This window comes from Vombatus ursinus, unplaced genomic scaffold, assembly GCF_900497805.2.
Source record: "Vombatus ursinus unplaced genomic scaffold, bare-nosed wombat genome assembly UNPS02009205.1, whole genome shotgun sequence".
Classification (NCBI taxonomy): Eukaryota; Metazoa; Chordata; class Mammalia; order Diprotodontia; family Vombatidae; genus Vombatus; species Vombatus ursinus.
Genome location: NW_020948983.1, coordinates 51,366,364 through 51,380,273, shown reverse-complemented (window position 1 = coordinate 51,380,273; position 13,910 = coordinate 51,366,364). Strand labels below are relative to the sequence as shown.

Below are 13,910 nucleotides of genomic sequence, written 5' to 3'. Positions count from 1 at the left end.
TTTTTTTTTTTTTGTGGTATGTGCCCAGCACTGGAATCTTTGTTTCAAAAGGTATTGACATTGCAGTAATTTTCTTTATACAGCTCCAAATTGCTTTCCAAAATGGTTAGACCAATTTACAACTCCACCAACAGTCTAGCAAGAGAAATATTAAGGCAATATTAAATATATAAATTTAGGAAGACAAAGTTTTAGGATTTCGAAGATTAAACACTTATCTATTACAATGTTAAACAGTGCAAAAAATATTTTAAACTTTTAACTTTGAAAGCTTTTTTCTCTGATAAGTGAGCCTTTCCTGTTTAGTATGGATTCTTTCTTTTCTTAGCTTAGTTCTAGTTGTATTTTCAATTGTCTAAGAAATGAAGCGAATGAGAGTTTGAAAAATTTTACATAATTAAGTTGACATTTTCTTCCAAAGATTAGCAACAAACTTATGAATCTGTAGTATTATAGTGGCTTAACAGGAACTTGTAGTTAGCTGGAAATCGGTATTTATAGAACACCTATTGTGTACAGTATTTAGTGAGGAGTGAAGTTAAAAAGGGATCAGAAAGCATACTTTTAGTCCTCAAGGACATTAAAACCATCATGGAAGACAAGAAAAGCACAAATAGTAGGAATGAGAAATGTATGAACCTAATCTAGTTGTGTGTCCTTGGACAAGTGAGAGAATCAGAGTTGGAAGGGACCTTACAGATTGTTTTACTCAAACCCTTGTTTTATAGATGAGGAAATGGGTGTCTCTAAAGTTCTCTGAACTTCCTTACCATATAGGACTAGAGTAATCTGACTCACCTGACCGTTGAAGTTATAAGCCTCAGTTCAAATGAAGGGTCTAAAACATATTAAGTGCTTTCTATGTCCAAAGCGCTGTGGAAAAGCTAGGCAGTCTCTGCTTTCAAGAACTCCCAACTTTCTTGACTTCACCACAGATCTTTCTATTCTGGAGATACTTCTGCCTTGGGGCTGGTTCTCCTTATTGGTGAGGGCTAACCATGGGCCACTATTTCTTGAGGTACTCTATCCATTCTCACTTCATTCTCAATGACCTTTCCAGACTTTTCTTTCTCCTCACCAGCAGAGCAGCCTTGTACCCTTTGCTTCTCCCCACCCTAACACCCTTTCTTCCTCCATTCCTTTTTGGCCATATAGTAAGTACTGATAAATGCTCACTCAGTCTCTGTGTCTGTCTGTCTGTCTGTCTATCTATCTATCTATCTATCTATCTATCTATCTATCTATCTATCTATCTGTCTGTCTGTCTGTCTGTCTGTCTGTCTGTCTGTCTCTCTGTCTCTCTGTCTCTCTCTCTTTCTCTCTCTCACATACACACAGAGTTTAACTGCAAGTTAGATGGAAAAGGTCCCATGGTCCTTAGGGTCCAGTGGCAAAGCAGATAGTAATGCATCTTCTTTAATGTTATTTCTTTTTGTAACACCATTTCCAGTTCTGATGTTGAACCATTTGACAGTGCTAAGGACTGTGCTATTTAGAACTTTCTTTTTAAGGATCTTCAGTAGCTTTGGCTGCTGAGGAGGCAGAGGCTGTAGAACCTTTTGAAGCAGTTGCTAAATTTTTATCTCCCATTTCTCCTATCTGTCTTATTCTCGACATTCATATCACCAGCCTCTTCTGCTGGACTCTTATTGCAATAGCCTTCTAACCTTTCCTCAAGTCTCTTCCCTCTCCAAACTATCTTCCACACAGTTGCCAAAGTAATAATCCTTAATCACAGTTCTGACCAAGTTAACTCAATAAACTCTAGTGGCTTCCTATTACTACCATTCTGGAATCCAGTATAAGCTCTTCTGTTTGGAATTTCAAGTCATTCATAACCTAGTACCCACCTACCTTTCCATCATTATTCTAAAATACTCCCCTTTGCACATTTTTTGATCCAGCCAAATGGGCTTTTTTGTTGTTCCTCATATACCATACTCCATCTCCAACATCCATGCTTTTTCACACCCTGTCTCTCATGCCTAGAACATGCTCTCTTCTCATTGTTGTCTTTTGGAATCCCTAGTTTACTTCAAAGCTCATCTCAGGTACTACTTCTTGTAGGAAACCTTTTCTGATAACCCAGCTGCTAGTGCCTCCCCTCCCCCAATTACCTTGTATTTATCTTGTTTATACTTTGCACATGCTTATTATGTGTGTGCCTTCTTATGTGTGTATATTCTGTCTCCTCTATAAAATGTGAGCTCCTTCAATTTTTTGTATTTCTAGTACCTAACACAATGCCTGGGATAGAGAAGCACTTAATAAATGCTTGTTGACTAAAATGAATCAAATGAGATGGACATTTTATATATGTCCATAGTAAAATGAGGTGCTGTGTAAATGTAAAGTGATAATCTTATATAACTAACTTTGGAGCCATACAAGAGCACCAAATAATTGGAAAGATGAAAAAAATGAAGTTAATATTTGGAATGAATAAAGCCAGGAGATACTAGTGTGGACATAATCTTATTGTTTGAAGACAGAAATAATTTTTTAGAAGAGGAACACTGATAATTGTAGGAATTTTCATAGTAAGCTTATATACATATATAAATTCCTGATTAAAGTCAAGAATGTTTTGAATAAAATTCCATCCCTGTAAAATAAAGTGCTTTATGAATTTGAGTTTTTATCCTTCCCCATCCTAATTTTTTCCATTGCAGATCTTTTAGTTAGAGTAATCTAGCTTTGATATTGCAACTTAGCCTTATTTTTCTTTGATGTGTTCGCTAATTTCACAGTTGGAAAATTTTTGTATAAGGTTAACACTGCAAAGCTAAGATAGCCCTTATAGAAGTGTTTTTTTTTTAAAAATGCAATTACACTGTCAGATCTCCTGTTGGCTTGCTTGATATTAATTGCTTTAAAGGGTTTAGAAAAGTGGCTGGTGATGAACAAGTTGCTGCCCACACAAGTCTGAAGGTTTATCAGGTTTTGTTCAGCTAGCGCCAGGAGAGAAATTGTTCCGCCTTTAGCAATTTGAGGTGTGTCCAGGATATAATTGTTTTCAAGAGTAATATACATAGCTCAAAGGATATGTTAGAAAACAAAGATGTTGTAACTTGGATTCAGTTGTGTTGGCTTGGATGTGTAATTTAGGTCTTCTATTTTTTTAAGACATTTTATGTTGAAAGTAACTGGTCAAAGGCTATGAATAAGCAGTTTTCAAATGGAGAATTGCATACTGTTAAAACCATATGAAAGAATTCTCCAGATCACTAGTAGAAGAAAAATGATGTTTCTTAATTGCCTTTAGATAGTCAGTAAAGGCAATTCCATTATGTTCTTTGTCTCTCCACAATTCACTTGAACCATCTTTCCATTTAACTGAAGTTTTTTTTTGCATTCTTGCATTATCTATAGCAGTTATGTTAAATTGATATGATTCAAACAATACAGTCATTTTGGAAAGTAAGTTGACTCTAATTTCCATTTGCTTGCCCTGCCAACTTTTGAAATTTCACTCAGTACTATTGAACTAAATCATTCTTCAAATAAGGTATATGTGGAAGATCCAAGGAACATTTTTGTTCAATTCACCAAACCATTATTGGTGATTATTGTGTATAAAGGGCAGGTAGGTGGTGCAGTGGATAGAGCAATGGTCTTGGAATCAGGAAGAAGCCTCTTCCTGAGTTCAAATCCCACCTCAGATACTTACTAGTTGTTTGACCCTGAGCAAATCACTTAACCTTGTTTGCCTCAATTCTTTATCTATCAAATGATCTGGAGAAGGAAATGGCAAACTACTCTAGTATCTTTGCCAAGAAAATCCAAAATGAAACGATTGAAATGAAAATTGCACATAAAGCACTATAAGAGATACAGGCTAAATTAGAGATAATCACCAAGGAAAGGAACTAGGATTAAAAGGCATTAAGAAAGATTTCCAGTAGAAGAAGGGATTTTAGCTGGGACTTGAAAGAATCCAGGAAGAACAGGAGGTGGAGATGAGGAGGAAGAGTGTTGCAGCCATGGGAAGACAGTCATTGAAAGTGCCTGGAGCAAAGATATGGAGTGTCTTGCATGTGGAACCACCAGGAGACCAATGTCACTGGATCGAAGACTATCTGGAGAATGGGGTAATGGTGTGGTACAGTGGGTAGAGTGTCAGGACTAGAGTCAGCTTACTGGCTTCATGATTGTGGACAAGTCATTTAACCTCTGCCTCAGTTTCCTTTTCTGTAAAAAACAAAACAAAACAAACCTACCAGGGTTTTTGTTAGGATCAAATGAGATAAGAATTCTAAAGCATTTAGCATAATGCCTGGTGTATAATAGATACTGTAGAAATGATAGCTATTATTATTAGCTATTAAGACTGGTCATTGTTGTTTTTGTTAATCCTTCATTCTTGAAGAGGGCCAATGATATTACAAAGGTAATGTCTTGACTTCCTTATGAATTGGATTTAAGTGAGGCACAGCTGTGCAAAATGGTCAGCCTTTTAACCTTTTAGGTAATAGGGAGCCACTGGAATTTATTGAGTAGGGGAGTTAACTTAGTCTGAGTCTGCACTTTGAAAATCACTCTGGCGATTGAATGGAGGATGGACTTGGAGTGGAGAGAGAATTGTGGCAGGTTGATCAGTCAACCAGCCGGCTATTGTGATAATACATGAGGGCCTGTATCAAGGTGGTGACAGGGTGAGAGGAGAAAAGGGAGTGTATCTGAGGGATGTAAAGGTAAAATCAATAGGTTTTGACAACAGATTGGATATGGGGAGTGTGAAAGTTGAAGATGATATGTAGGTTAGGGGATTGGGGGGTTGGTGATGCCCTTGATAATAAGAGGGAAGTTTAGAAAGGAGGAGGGTTTTGGGGAAAAGATAACAGCCTAGTTTTGGACATGTTGAGTTTAAAATGTCTACAAGACATCCATATTGAGATGTCCAGTTGGTAGTTGGAGATACGAGATTGGAGGCTAACAGAGAGGTTAGGGCTACCTGAATGGATTTGATATCTTCATCATTGAGATGATAATTGAACCCATGGGAATTGTTGAGATTACTAAGTGAAATAGTATAGAAGGAGAAGAGAGGTGGGTCCAATATTGAGTCCTTTCGGATACCTACATTTAGCAAGTGTGACTTGGATGAAGATCCTAATCTAAGGAGAGTTGGAAGGTCCAGTCAGATAGGTAGGAGAACCATAAGAGAGTGATGTCTCAAAAACCTGGAGAAAAGAATATCAAGGAAAAGAGATTGATCAATAGTGGAAAAGGTCAAGGAGGTCAAGAAGATGACAGGTCAAGAAGGATGAGGAGTTTAAAGAAGGTCAGTAGATTTAGCAACTAAGAGAACTTTGTAACTTTGGAGAGAATAGTTTTGACTGAATGATAAAGTTGGAAGTCAGACTGAAAATTTAAGAAGAAAGTGATTAGGAAGACACCTTCTTAGTTTCTAGTTTCTGGTCATCAGGAAGAAAGCTGATATAAGCTGATAAACCTTTTCCTCTTTCTTTGATTTCTTTAGGTTTTAGGTCTAGTGCTGGTACTGCCTTGTCAAAGGGTATGAACAGTTTTGGTAACTTTCAGGTGTAGAACCAGATTGCTTTCCATAATGGCTGGACCAGTTCACTGTTCCTTCAGCATCAGCGTACTTGTGTTTTTCACAGCCCCTGTAAAATTTGTCATTATTCTCTTTTTTTGACTCTGCCAATCTGATATAGGAGTGAGGTGGAACTTCAAAGTTGCTTTAATTTACATTTCTCTATTAGTGTTCAGTTTTTATCAAATGGTGAGTCCTTCCGCCAATAATTAAGATTTTTATGTTTTATCAAACACTATGCTACCATGTTTATTTACTTCCATATTTTACATACCTAATTTATTCCACCAATTAACCTCCTCACCCTGCCCCTCCCTCTCCCCCCCCCCCCCTTCCCCTTTAAATCAGTACCAATTTGTTGTAATGGTTATGACTTTGTGGAACAGTTTGAAATGTGGCACTGATTAACCTTTTCCTTGCCACTTTTTTATCATTATTACCTTTGATATTTTTGATCTTTTATTTCTCCATATGAATTTTGTTATTTTTTTCTAAATCTATAAAATATTCTTTTAGGATTTAGATTGGTACGGCACTGAATAAAATAATCTAGGTAATAGTGTCATTTTTATTATATTTGTTCAATCTACTCATGAACAATTAATATTTCCCAAATTATTTGTGTGTTTTTATGCAAAGAGAGTTTTATAGTTAAGAGTCATAGAGTCCTTGGAGTAACCTCAACAGATATACTCCCAAATATTTTATAGATTATTTAGTTATTTTGAATGGAATTTTTCTTGCAGGAGTTAGGAGCAGCTAACATAAAGCAACAATGCTTGTTATCATCACTATTATTTAACATAGTGCTAGAAATACTATTTATAGTAATAAGCCAAGAAAAAGAAACTGAGGGAGTAAGTATAGACAGAGTGAAAACAAAGTGATCACTTTTTGCAAATGATACTGTGATATGATAATATGTTTACAGAACCGTAAAGAATCAAGTATAATTATTTGAAATAACTAATAACTTAATCAACATTGACAGATTTAAAATAAAAGCATTCTGATATATAACAGTTCAGAGCTAAAAAGAAAAAAATTCCTTTGAAAATAAATATAGAAGCTATAAAATACTTGGACATGCATCAGTCAATATTTATCTAGGGACCACATGAATTTAACAATGTAATCTAATTACATAATTTTACAGATGAGAAATAATTTAACTATGTAATTTAACTAGGTAATCTAATTCCATAATTTTACAGATGAGGCCCAGAGAGGTTAAATTGATTTACCATATGTGACACAGGTAGTTACTGTCCAGAGTTAGGACTAGACATCAGATCTGACCCCTATTCTAGTGCTTTTCCTTATATTCTAGTAAGTATAGTTTGCAAGCTTTCTTATGAATTGGTGTTGTTTGATTTACTATGTTTGTGTCCCAGTGGGGCTATCATGGTGCCTGGGCCATTGTAGGTGCTCAAATAATGTTTTCTGATTGACTGAATCAGGACAAGCAACTTCTTTCTATGTAATTTTGAATTAAGATCTAGGGTGTCAGGAGATAGTTGAGTTCTAGGCCAGGTGTTGCTATTTAATGATCTGTACTACCTTTTATATGCACTTTTTAAGGAGTCATTTACTTGATTTAGTCTGAAATAGATAACTGAAATTGAAAACATTCTCTACGTATTTTTAGGTATTTGATTAATTTCAAAATGCCGGATTTGGTCTGGTCTCATTTTGTTATTTCATGAATTATTTGCAGTTTTATGTTCTTTTATTTAGATGTCATTGAATTGTGCTGGTATTAAGACTAGATCAAGTTAAGTTTAACTTAACTTTTATTTTAGAATGAACTTTGAGTTCCAGGTGCTAATCTAATCTATGGCAGTGCCTTCCTTTTACTTGTGTGAGAACTGGTGTCTCCTCCTACACTGCAAATAAAATAACATATAAAATGAATGCAACACTTACTGTTTAGTTAGATAACATTTATATTTGTTACAGAGAAAATTGTTTGCTGGATAATGAGTAGGCGAAAGACGTTTCTTTTGTTCCTTTTGTTTTTAGGTCAGGTAAATAGTGAGATGATTCTACATTTGGTCTAAGAAAAAAATGTAGTCACATGACATTATAGTTGCCTTCAATGCATTCCCATTTAGGACCTATTACTGTTCTGTTACAGGAGTTGAGATTCATAAGAAAATGTACAATTTGGTCATTTTTGGTATAATTTAAGTGATTATTGACTGAAGAGCCAAATTAAGTTGCTAATAAGTATATACATTTCAGAAGGCACTTCTACAAGCTTGTTAAACCAAATTGAATAATCTGAAACATGGTTTTCATCATTTGTAATTCATTTAGACACTCTCTAATTTAGTATGACAAATTTCTGATTTCCTTTGCCACCTTAAGGTAGTGGACACAACCTTATCAGTGGGAGTTATGATTGGATTCGTGGGATCTGAATGTCTCTATATTTGTCTAAGCCAATATCAGAATTTAATCTAAAGATACTTGTGACTAGTACATATGGAAACAAAAATTGGTGCCAATTGTAATTTTCCAGAGAGATTTTAAAAATAGAATAGCAACATCAGTATTTGAAATCAGAAGAAAACAATTTGGTGTGGTTTAGCAGATTTTGGAGCACTGAAATTAAGATGTAGATACTCTTGAGTGTGAAAGATATTATTTTAGGGGAAAAAAAGAAGTGATAATTTATATTAACAAGTAATGTTTTGTTGTGTATGCTGAAATTGTAAATGAATCCCAAAGGTATCCTTTGATGAAGGCCTTGAACTAGATTAAAGTTTCTTAAACTTTTTAAAGTCACAGACTCCTTGGTAGTTTGGTGAAGCATATGGACACCTTTTCAGAATAATGCTTTTAAATACATGAAATAAAATATATAAGATTATGAAGGAATGTAATGATGTTACAATACAATTATCAAAATATTCAAAAAAACCCAAATTCACAAACCCCCAGTTTAAGAATCCCTGCACTATTTATTCTCTTGGGTCCATATTAGTTTTTTTTTTCTTTTAACATTTTTATCTTATAATTGTGCCTAAACTAGTTAGAATTCTTGGGTTCTGACCCTCCAGTGAAGGAGATCCCAGATTCTCCCTTAATATCAAACAACTTAAGTAGTTTGGAATTTTTCCTGTCCTGAGTTCTGTCCATTCCATACTTTGACACCAACATCACCTCTTAATAATAGTGATGAAAATTAAAATTGACTGGTATGCTAACTTTATGCTATTTTCACTCTCACTTTTCTAATTTGTTTTTTAGGTAATGTGGCCTTAGATAACCTGCAAATAAAAGAAAATGCTCTGGTAAGTATTTTTGAATTAACCAACTCCTCTTAGTTAAGTTCCTAAAAGTAACTTGCTAGTTCTTAAAAATAACTTTGTTGCCAAGTGCCCAACCAAACAAAATGAATGCAAGTTACATTATTCCATGTCTTTAAAACAGTAGTGTGGTTGGTATAGTGTGGAGGTGTCAGATACTTGACTCACAACACTCCCACTGTGACCCAAACCAGATTAAAATGTAATTGGGAAATAGTTAACACAATAAGTAATAATACAGTAAAGCATATTGCATTTTAAAACAAGGTCAGTATGCAACCGACAGGGATCCTTATGCACAGAACAGTGGCCCCCGTTTCTAATTGAGTTTGATACTACTGGTATAGTGGATAATGTGCTGAACTTGGAGTCAGGAAGACCTGGATTCAAATACTGCCTTCAGTTCGTAAGGAGCTTTGTGACTGAGGGCGAGCCATTTAACCTCTAGTTTAACTTTCCTTATCTATAAAATGGGGATTATTGTAATTATAGTGTCTACCTCACAGGTAGACACTTTTTGTGTAAACCAGGTAGGTGAGAAATATATGTAAATCTTTTTGGAGAACTCAAAGTACTAAATAAAGGCCAGATATTTAAATGTGTTGTAAGAAAATTTTAGGATTGACCTTGGGTTTTCATTATATGTCAGAGAAGCAGAGAGTACTTCTTTCTGTTCCAGCTTGGTTACAGTGAAAAGATAAAACAAATAACAAAGAAGGCTAAAGTTTAGTGCTACTGAAACTTCATTTGCTTTATAATATTCAGTTTAAGTGGTTGTATTTCATGTTGTGTTTCATGAGTTTGATTTTTGGAAATTAGGAAGCAATTCAGATTTAGGTAAAGGACAAAAGGAGATGATTTATTTATTAATAAGTTAGAGAATGGTAAAATAACAGAATTATGGTTACATTTTACCTTTGATTAGTGAGTTTATTGTTTTGTTATGATTGTCATATAAGTAAAATTCTTTCTATGTTGTTACTAAGCTTCTTTGCTATGTCACTGAAAAAACTAAGAGCATCTGAAAGATACTTCTTACTGCATGGTTGTGTATATACTTAATTTTTGTTCTAGTTGATTTGAGGATGATTACTGTGCATGGAATTTTACAGTGAATTTTGTTAAGGAGAAATCATTCATAGATACTAACAATTCTAGTAGTAGAACTTGGTTCCTCAAAGTCCAATTTTTTTTTGTATATTTCAGGTAAAACTTCGTTAATCTCACTTATACTAATTCAGAATTAATTATTATTTGGATAAGTGTTAGACTGAAATTTTGCTCCATCTATTTAAAATAATTTAATGAATAAATTAATATAAACAAGATATGGTAAAAAGAACACAGTATCTGGAATCAGAGGACTTGTGTTCAAATTGTGGCTCCATGTGACCTTGTACGAGTCATGTAACCTTTCTCCACTTCAGTTTCCTCATATTTGAAATAGGGGATAATAAATAATGGCTCCTACCTTACAGTGCTGTTATGAGGATCAAATATGCTATACAAGTGCCAACTCTTAGCTATTAGCAAATATTATGCCTTTTTGAGTTCTTTATATCGATTGAGGGAGAAAGATTTGCTTTTTGGCCATGTACTTTTTGCCCTGTATGGCATGAAAGTCCTTGAATTTATGTGATTTTTCACAGGTAAGGATGTGCACACAAAATACACAATATAAATACTAATATATGTGGGGATATGTTTGTATGTATGCTTGTTAATGATAAAGATTCATATATTCTTTTCTTCAGATAAAATGCTCTCTTCCGAGCAAGGTTTTTTTTTTATTACCCAAAATGCTCTTCTTTCCCTTAAAATGTTCTTAGAATTTTTGAGTAAATTCTCAGTTACATAGAGTAATTGAGGAATGAAATGTTCTGACTGGTTGAATGTTTTAATCGACTGTTAGCATAGCAATGAAAGTATAAGAATGTAATAATGTATGCTCCACAACAAAACCATACTTGTATGATGTAATTTTTTATTAAGATGAGGTTTCAGTGTTTTACACATCTTAGGTGATGATTCTGAACATCATTTCTCATATTAACTATGTTGAAATATCCTGGTTATTTGAATTTCCTGGTATTTTGGATACTAGATAAATTCAGGATTATGTTTGACCAGCATTAGTCACTAAGTTATCTAAATTAAGACTTAGTTTATGAACAGTATTTAGAATCTTCTGTTTCTTTTCCAGATTTATTGAGCCATTATTTTCAGCTTATTTATACTGAGATATTTCTTTCTGTCACAGAGTACATTGCAAAGAAGCAGTGGCCATCTGTTCCATTAAAACTTAATGGATCTCCTTTTCACAATTGGTACAGTTTTCCAAGAGAAGTGAACTTGTAATAGTTTTTCATTTTAGTTAATAAATCAAGTGGACAGTTACCAGTACATTTTTAATGTTGTAAAGTCTTTTAGAACTTGATCCTTTTAAACAATTGTTTTACTTCTTTCTAATCAGCGTTTTAGTTGGATTAAAAATAAAGTATGTAACATTGCTTCCAGTTCCAAAATTTTCTCTGATTCTAATACTGTGTATGAAAGACCACATGACATGGTTGCTACACCTCTTATGCGTACTGGCTATGTGACCTTGGGCAAGTAACTTAATCTCTCAGTACCCTAGGCACCTCTCTAAGACTACAACTTGTGGAGAAGGTACCAATCTACATTGGTACAGAGAGTTTTCTTATTTGGGAATTTCCTGTATCAATGAAACCATAGGTCCAGTCCCTGTCTTAATCAATCCTTAATAATTCTATCTTTATCTAATCTAACTTCTATTTTCATTACCTATAAAAATATCTCTTGTAATGGATAAAACCTAAACATTTTGGTTTTTCTTTTTTGTTGTTGATGTAAATGATTTTTAAACTTTTGAAATTTTGTTTTGTAAAGAAGATTGATCTTATTTTTTTTCTTTCTTAAGAGCGAATTGGGTGTTCCCTTTAAAGTAAAAGTTGGACAAATAGGTAAGATTTTTAAAGTTCATTTGAACTATTCTCAGACTTTAGGTAAATACTTTTTTCTGGTTCTGTACTCCATTCTCTTTAAAAATTTGAACATAATTCTGAAGGGTCCTAGGCAAATTCTAATTATTAGTTGAGAAAACAGCATATTTTATTCTTTTTTGGAAATGTATTGGTAGAATAGAATAGGAAAAATATGTTGCAAAGTGAGAGAAAATAAACAATTTGAAATTTTTATTGTGATACAGCTATGCCACAGTAACCTGCCCTCTTATAATTTAGTTTTTTTATTTGATCCTACATTTTCAGGAGATATACTTTTTCACTTTTCATAATGAAAAAATAATAGAATTTGAATCTAATATGAGCTGTTCCAGCTTTAAATATAGCCTTTCTTTCTTATTTTATACTTTTTTTCAAAAAAGAAAATGTTTTGTTTAGCTTTTCTCACCTCTGTTTTATTATGTATCAGTTTTATATAGAAGAAGAATTTTGGTAAGTTGGCATTCCTTTTCCTTGTAAAACTGTTAGCTTTTGATAATTCATAAATAAGTTGAAATCTGCATTGAAGGAATATTTTGAATTGAAGGTATGTTTAACCTAAGATTCACAGAATCTTAAAGACTTGGAAGAGACCTCAAAGGCTTTCTAGTCCAACTTGAACCTGAAAAAGAATCTTCTCTTCAATGTCAGATGAAATATATTCCTTGAGGGCAGGGACTTTTTTTTTCTCTCTCTCTGTGTATTCCTCAGGCCCCAAGCAGAAAAAACTTTTCATAAAGATCTTCAGATACTTGAAGAACCCTTTTCATGTTCCCTCCTAAAAATTTTTGTTCTCCAGATTGCAAATTCTCAGTTCTTCCAACTAGTCCTCATATGATATGATATTTAGGAAGTTCACCATTATGGTTAACTTTCTTTGAATTCTCTACAGCTTGTCTTTCCTAAAATTAGGGATGTAGAATTGATATAACCTTCCATATATGGTCTCAGCATGGTATTACCATCACCTTCCTTGTTCTCAACACTGTACCTCTCAGTGTAGCCCAAGATCTCGTTAGTTTTCTTTCAGTGCCATTTTGCACTTTGTTTTTGTGTTGCATTTCCAGTCTACTAAAACCCCTAGATTTTTCATCTCAACTACTAAATAGCTGTACCTCTCTTGTCTTAGAAATAAAGGTTGATTTCTTAGTGCAGAATTCTTTAAAGGGGTCCTAATTGCCTTAAATTTTTATTTTCTCTAGAACAAGGATTTTGACCCTTTTTGTATAATGGGTCCTTTTGGCATTAAGCTTTTGCATCTTTTCTCAGAATAATGTTAAAATGTATAAAATAAGCCTTTGATACAATTTCATTGTGGCCTCTATGTAAACATGACTTTAGTAATGGTCCTGTCACAGCCTTTTTCCAGGAAATTGTCTGTTTGACTTTGATAGCCACTTTGCTTCTGATTAGAGATCTTTCTTTTTTTTTTTTTTTTTTTTAAGTGTATAGTGAATCCTTATCCTTCTTGTACTCTGACACTTAGTGAGACTGATACTTGCCTGATTTCTTGGAGGAAGTTCTGTGGGTTTTGGAGATGTTCACTATATTGAGGGCAGCATTGTCAGCAAAAAGAGAGGATCTATTTTCTCTTCAGTGAAGATTTAGAAATGTGTATCATTTCAATAGTTTAACATTTTAAGGTTGAAATTATTTTCTTTTAGATAAACTTACTTTGAAGATTCCTTGGAAGAATTTGTATGGGGAAGCAGTTGTTGCAACATTAGAAGGATTGTACCTACTTGTTGTCCCTGGAGCTAGTAAGTTATTTTATTATTTAACTGTTGATTTATATCAGTGAATCAGAAACTTTGTTAGTTCTGTAGGATAACTAATAAATAGCAAAATTGAAGATCATACAAAGGAACTAATTGCAAATATGATATTTTTACAGTTTACTAGGCAAAACTGTTTCAATTATTTATTATAATTATTCTCTATTAATAATTTCTATTAAGATAAAATAAATAGATTTAACTTAATTTTTGTGGAAAAAAGACTTTAAATTTGTATGTC

At 33.6% G+C, this 13,910-nt stretch overlaps 1 protein-coding gene across 1 annotated transcript in view; it reads left to right on the top strand.

The window, feature by feature from the left end:
* Window positions 1-13,910, top strand: part of VPS13C (vacuolar protein sorting 13 homolog C) — a 182,176-nt gene that overhangs the window by 8,185 nt on the left and 160,081 nt on the right. Inside the window, exons 2-4 of the mRNA XM_027851985.1 lie at window positions 8,813-8,856; window positions 11,813-11,855; window positions 13,559-13,654. Of these exons, the coding sequence (XP_027707786.1) occupies window positions 8,813-8,856; window positions 11,813-11,855; window positions 13,559-13,654 (183 nt within the window). The remainder of the gene's footprint in view (window positions 1-8,812; window positions 8,857-11,812; window positions 11,856-13,558; window positions 13,655-13,910) is intronic.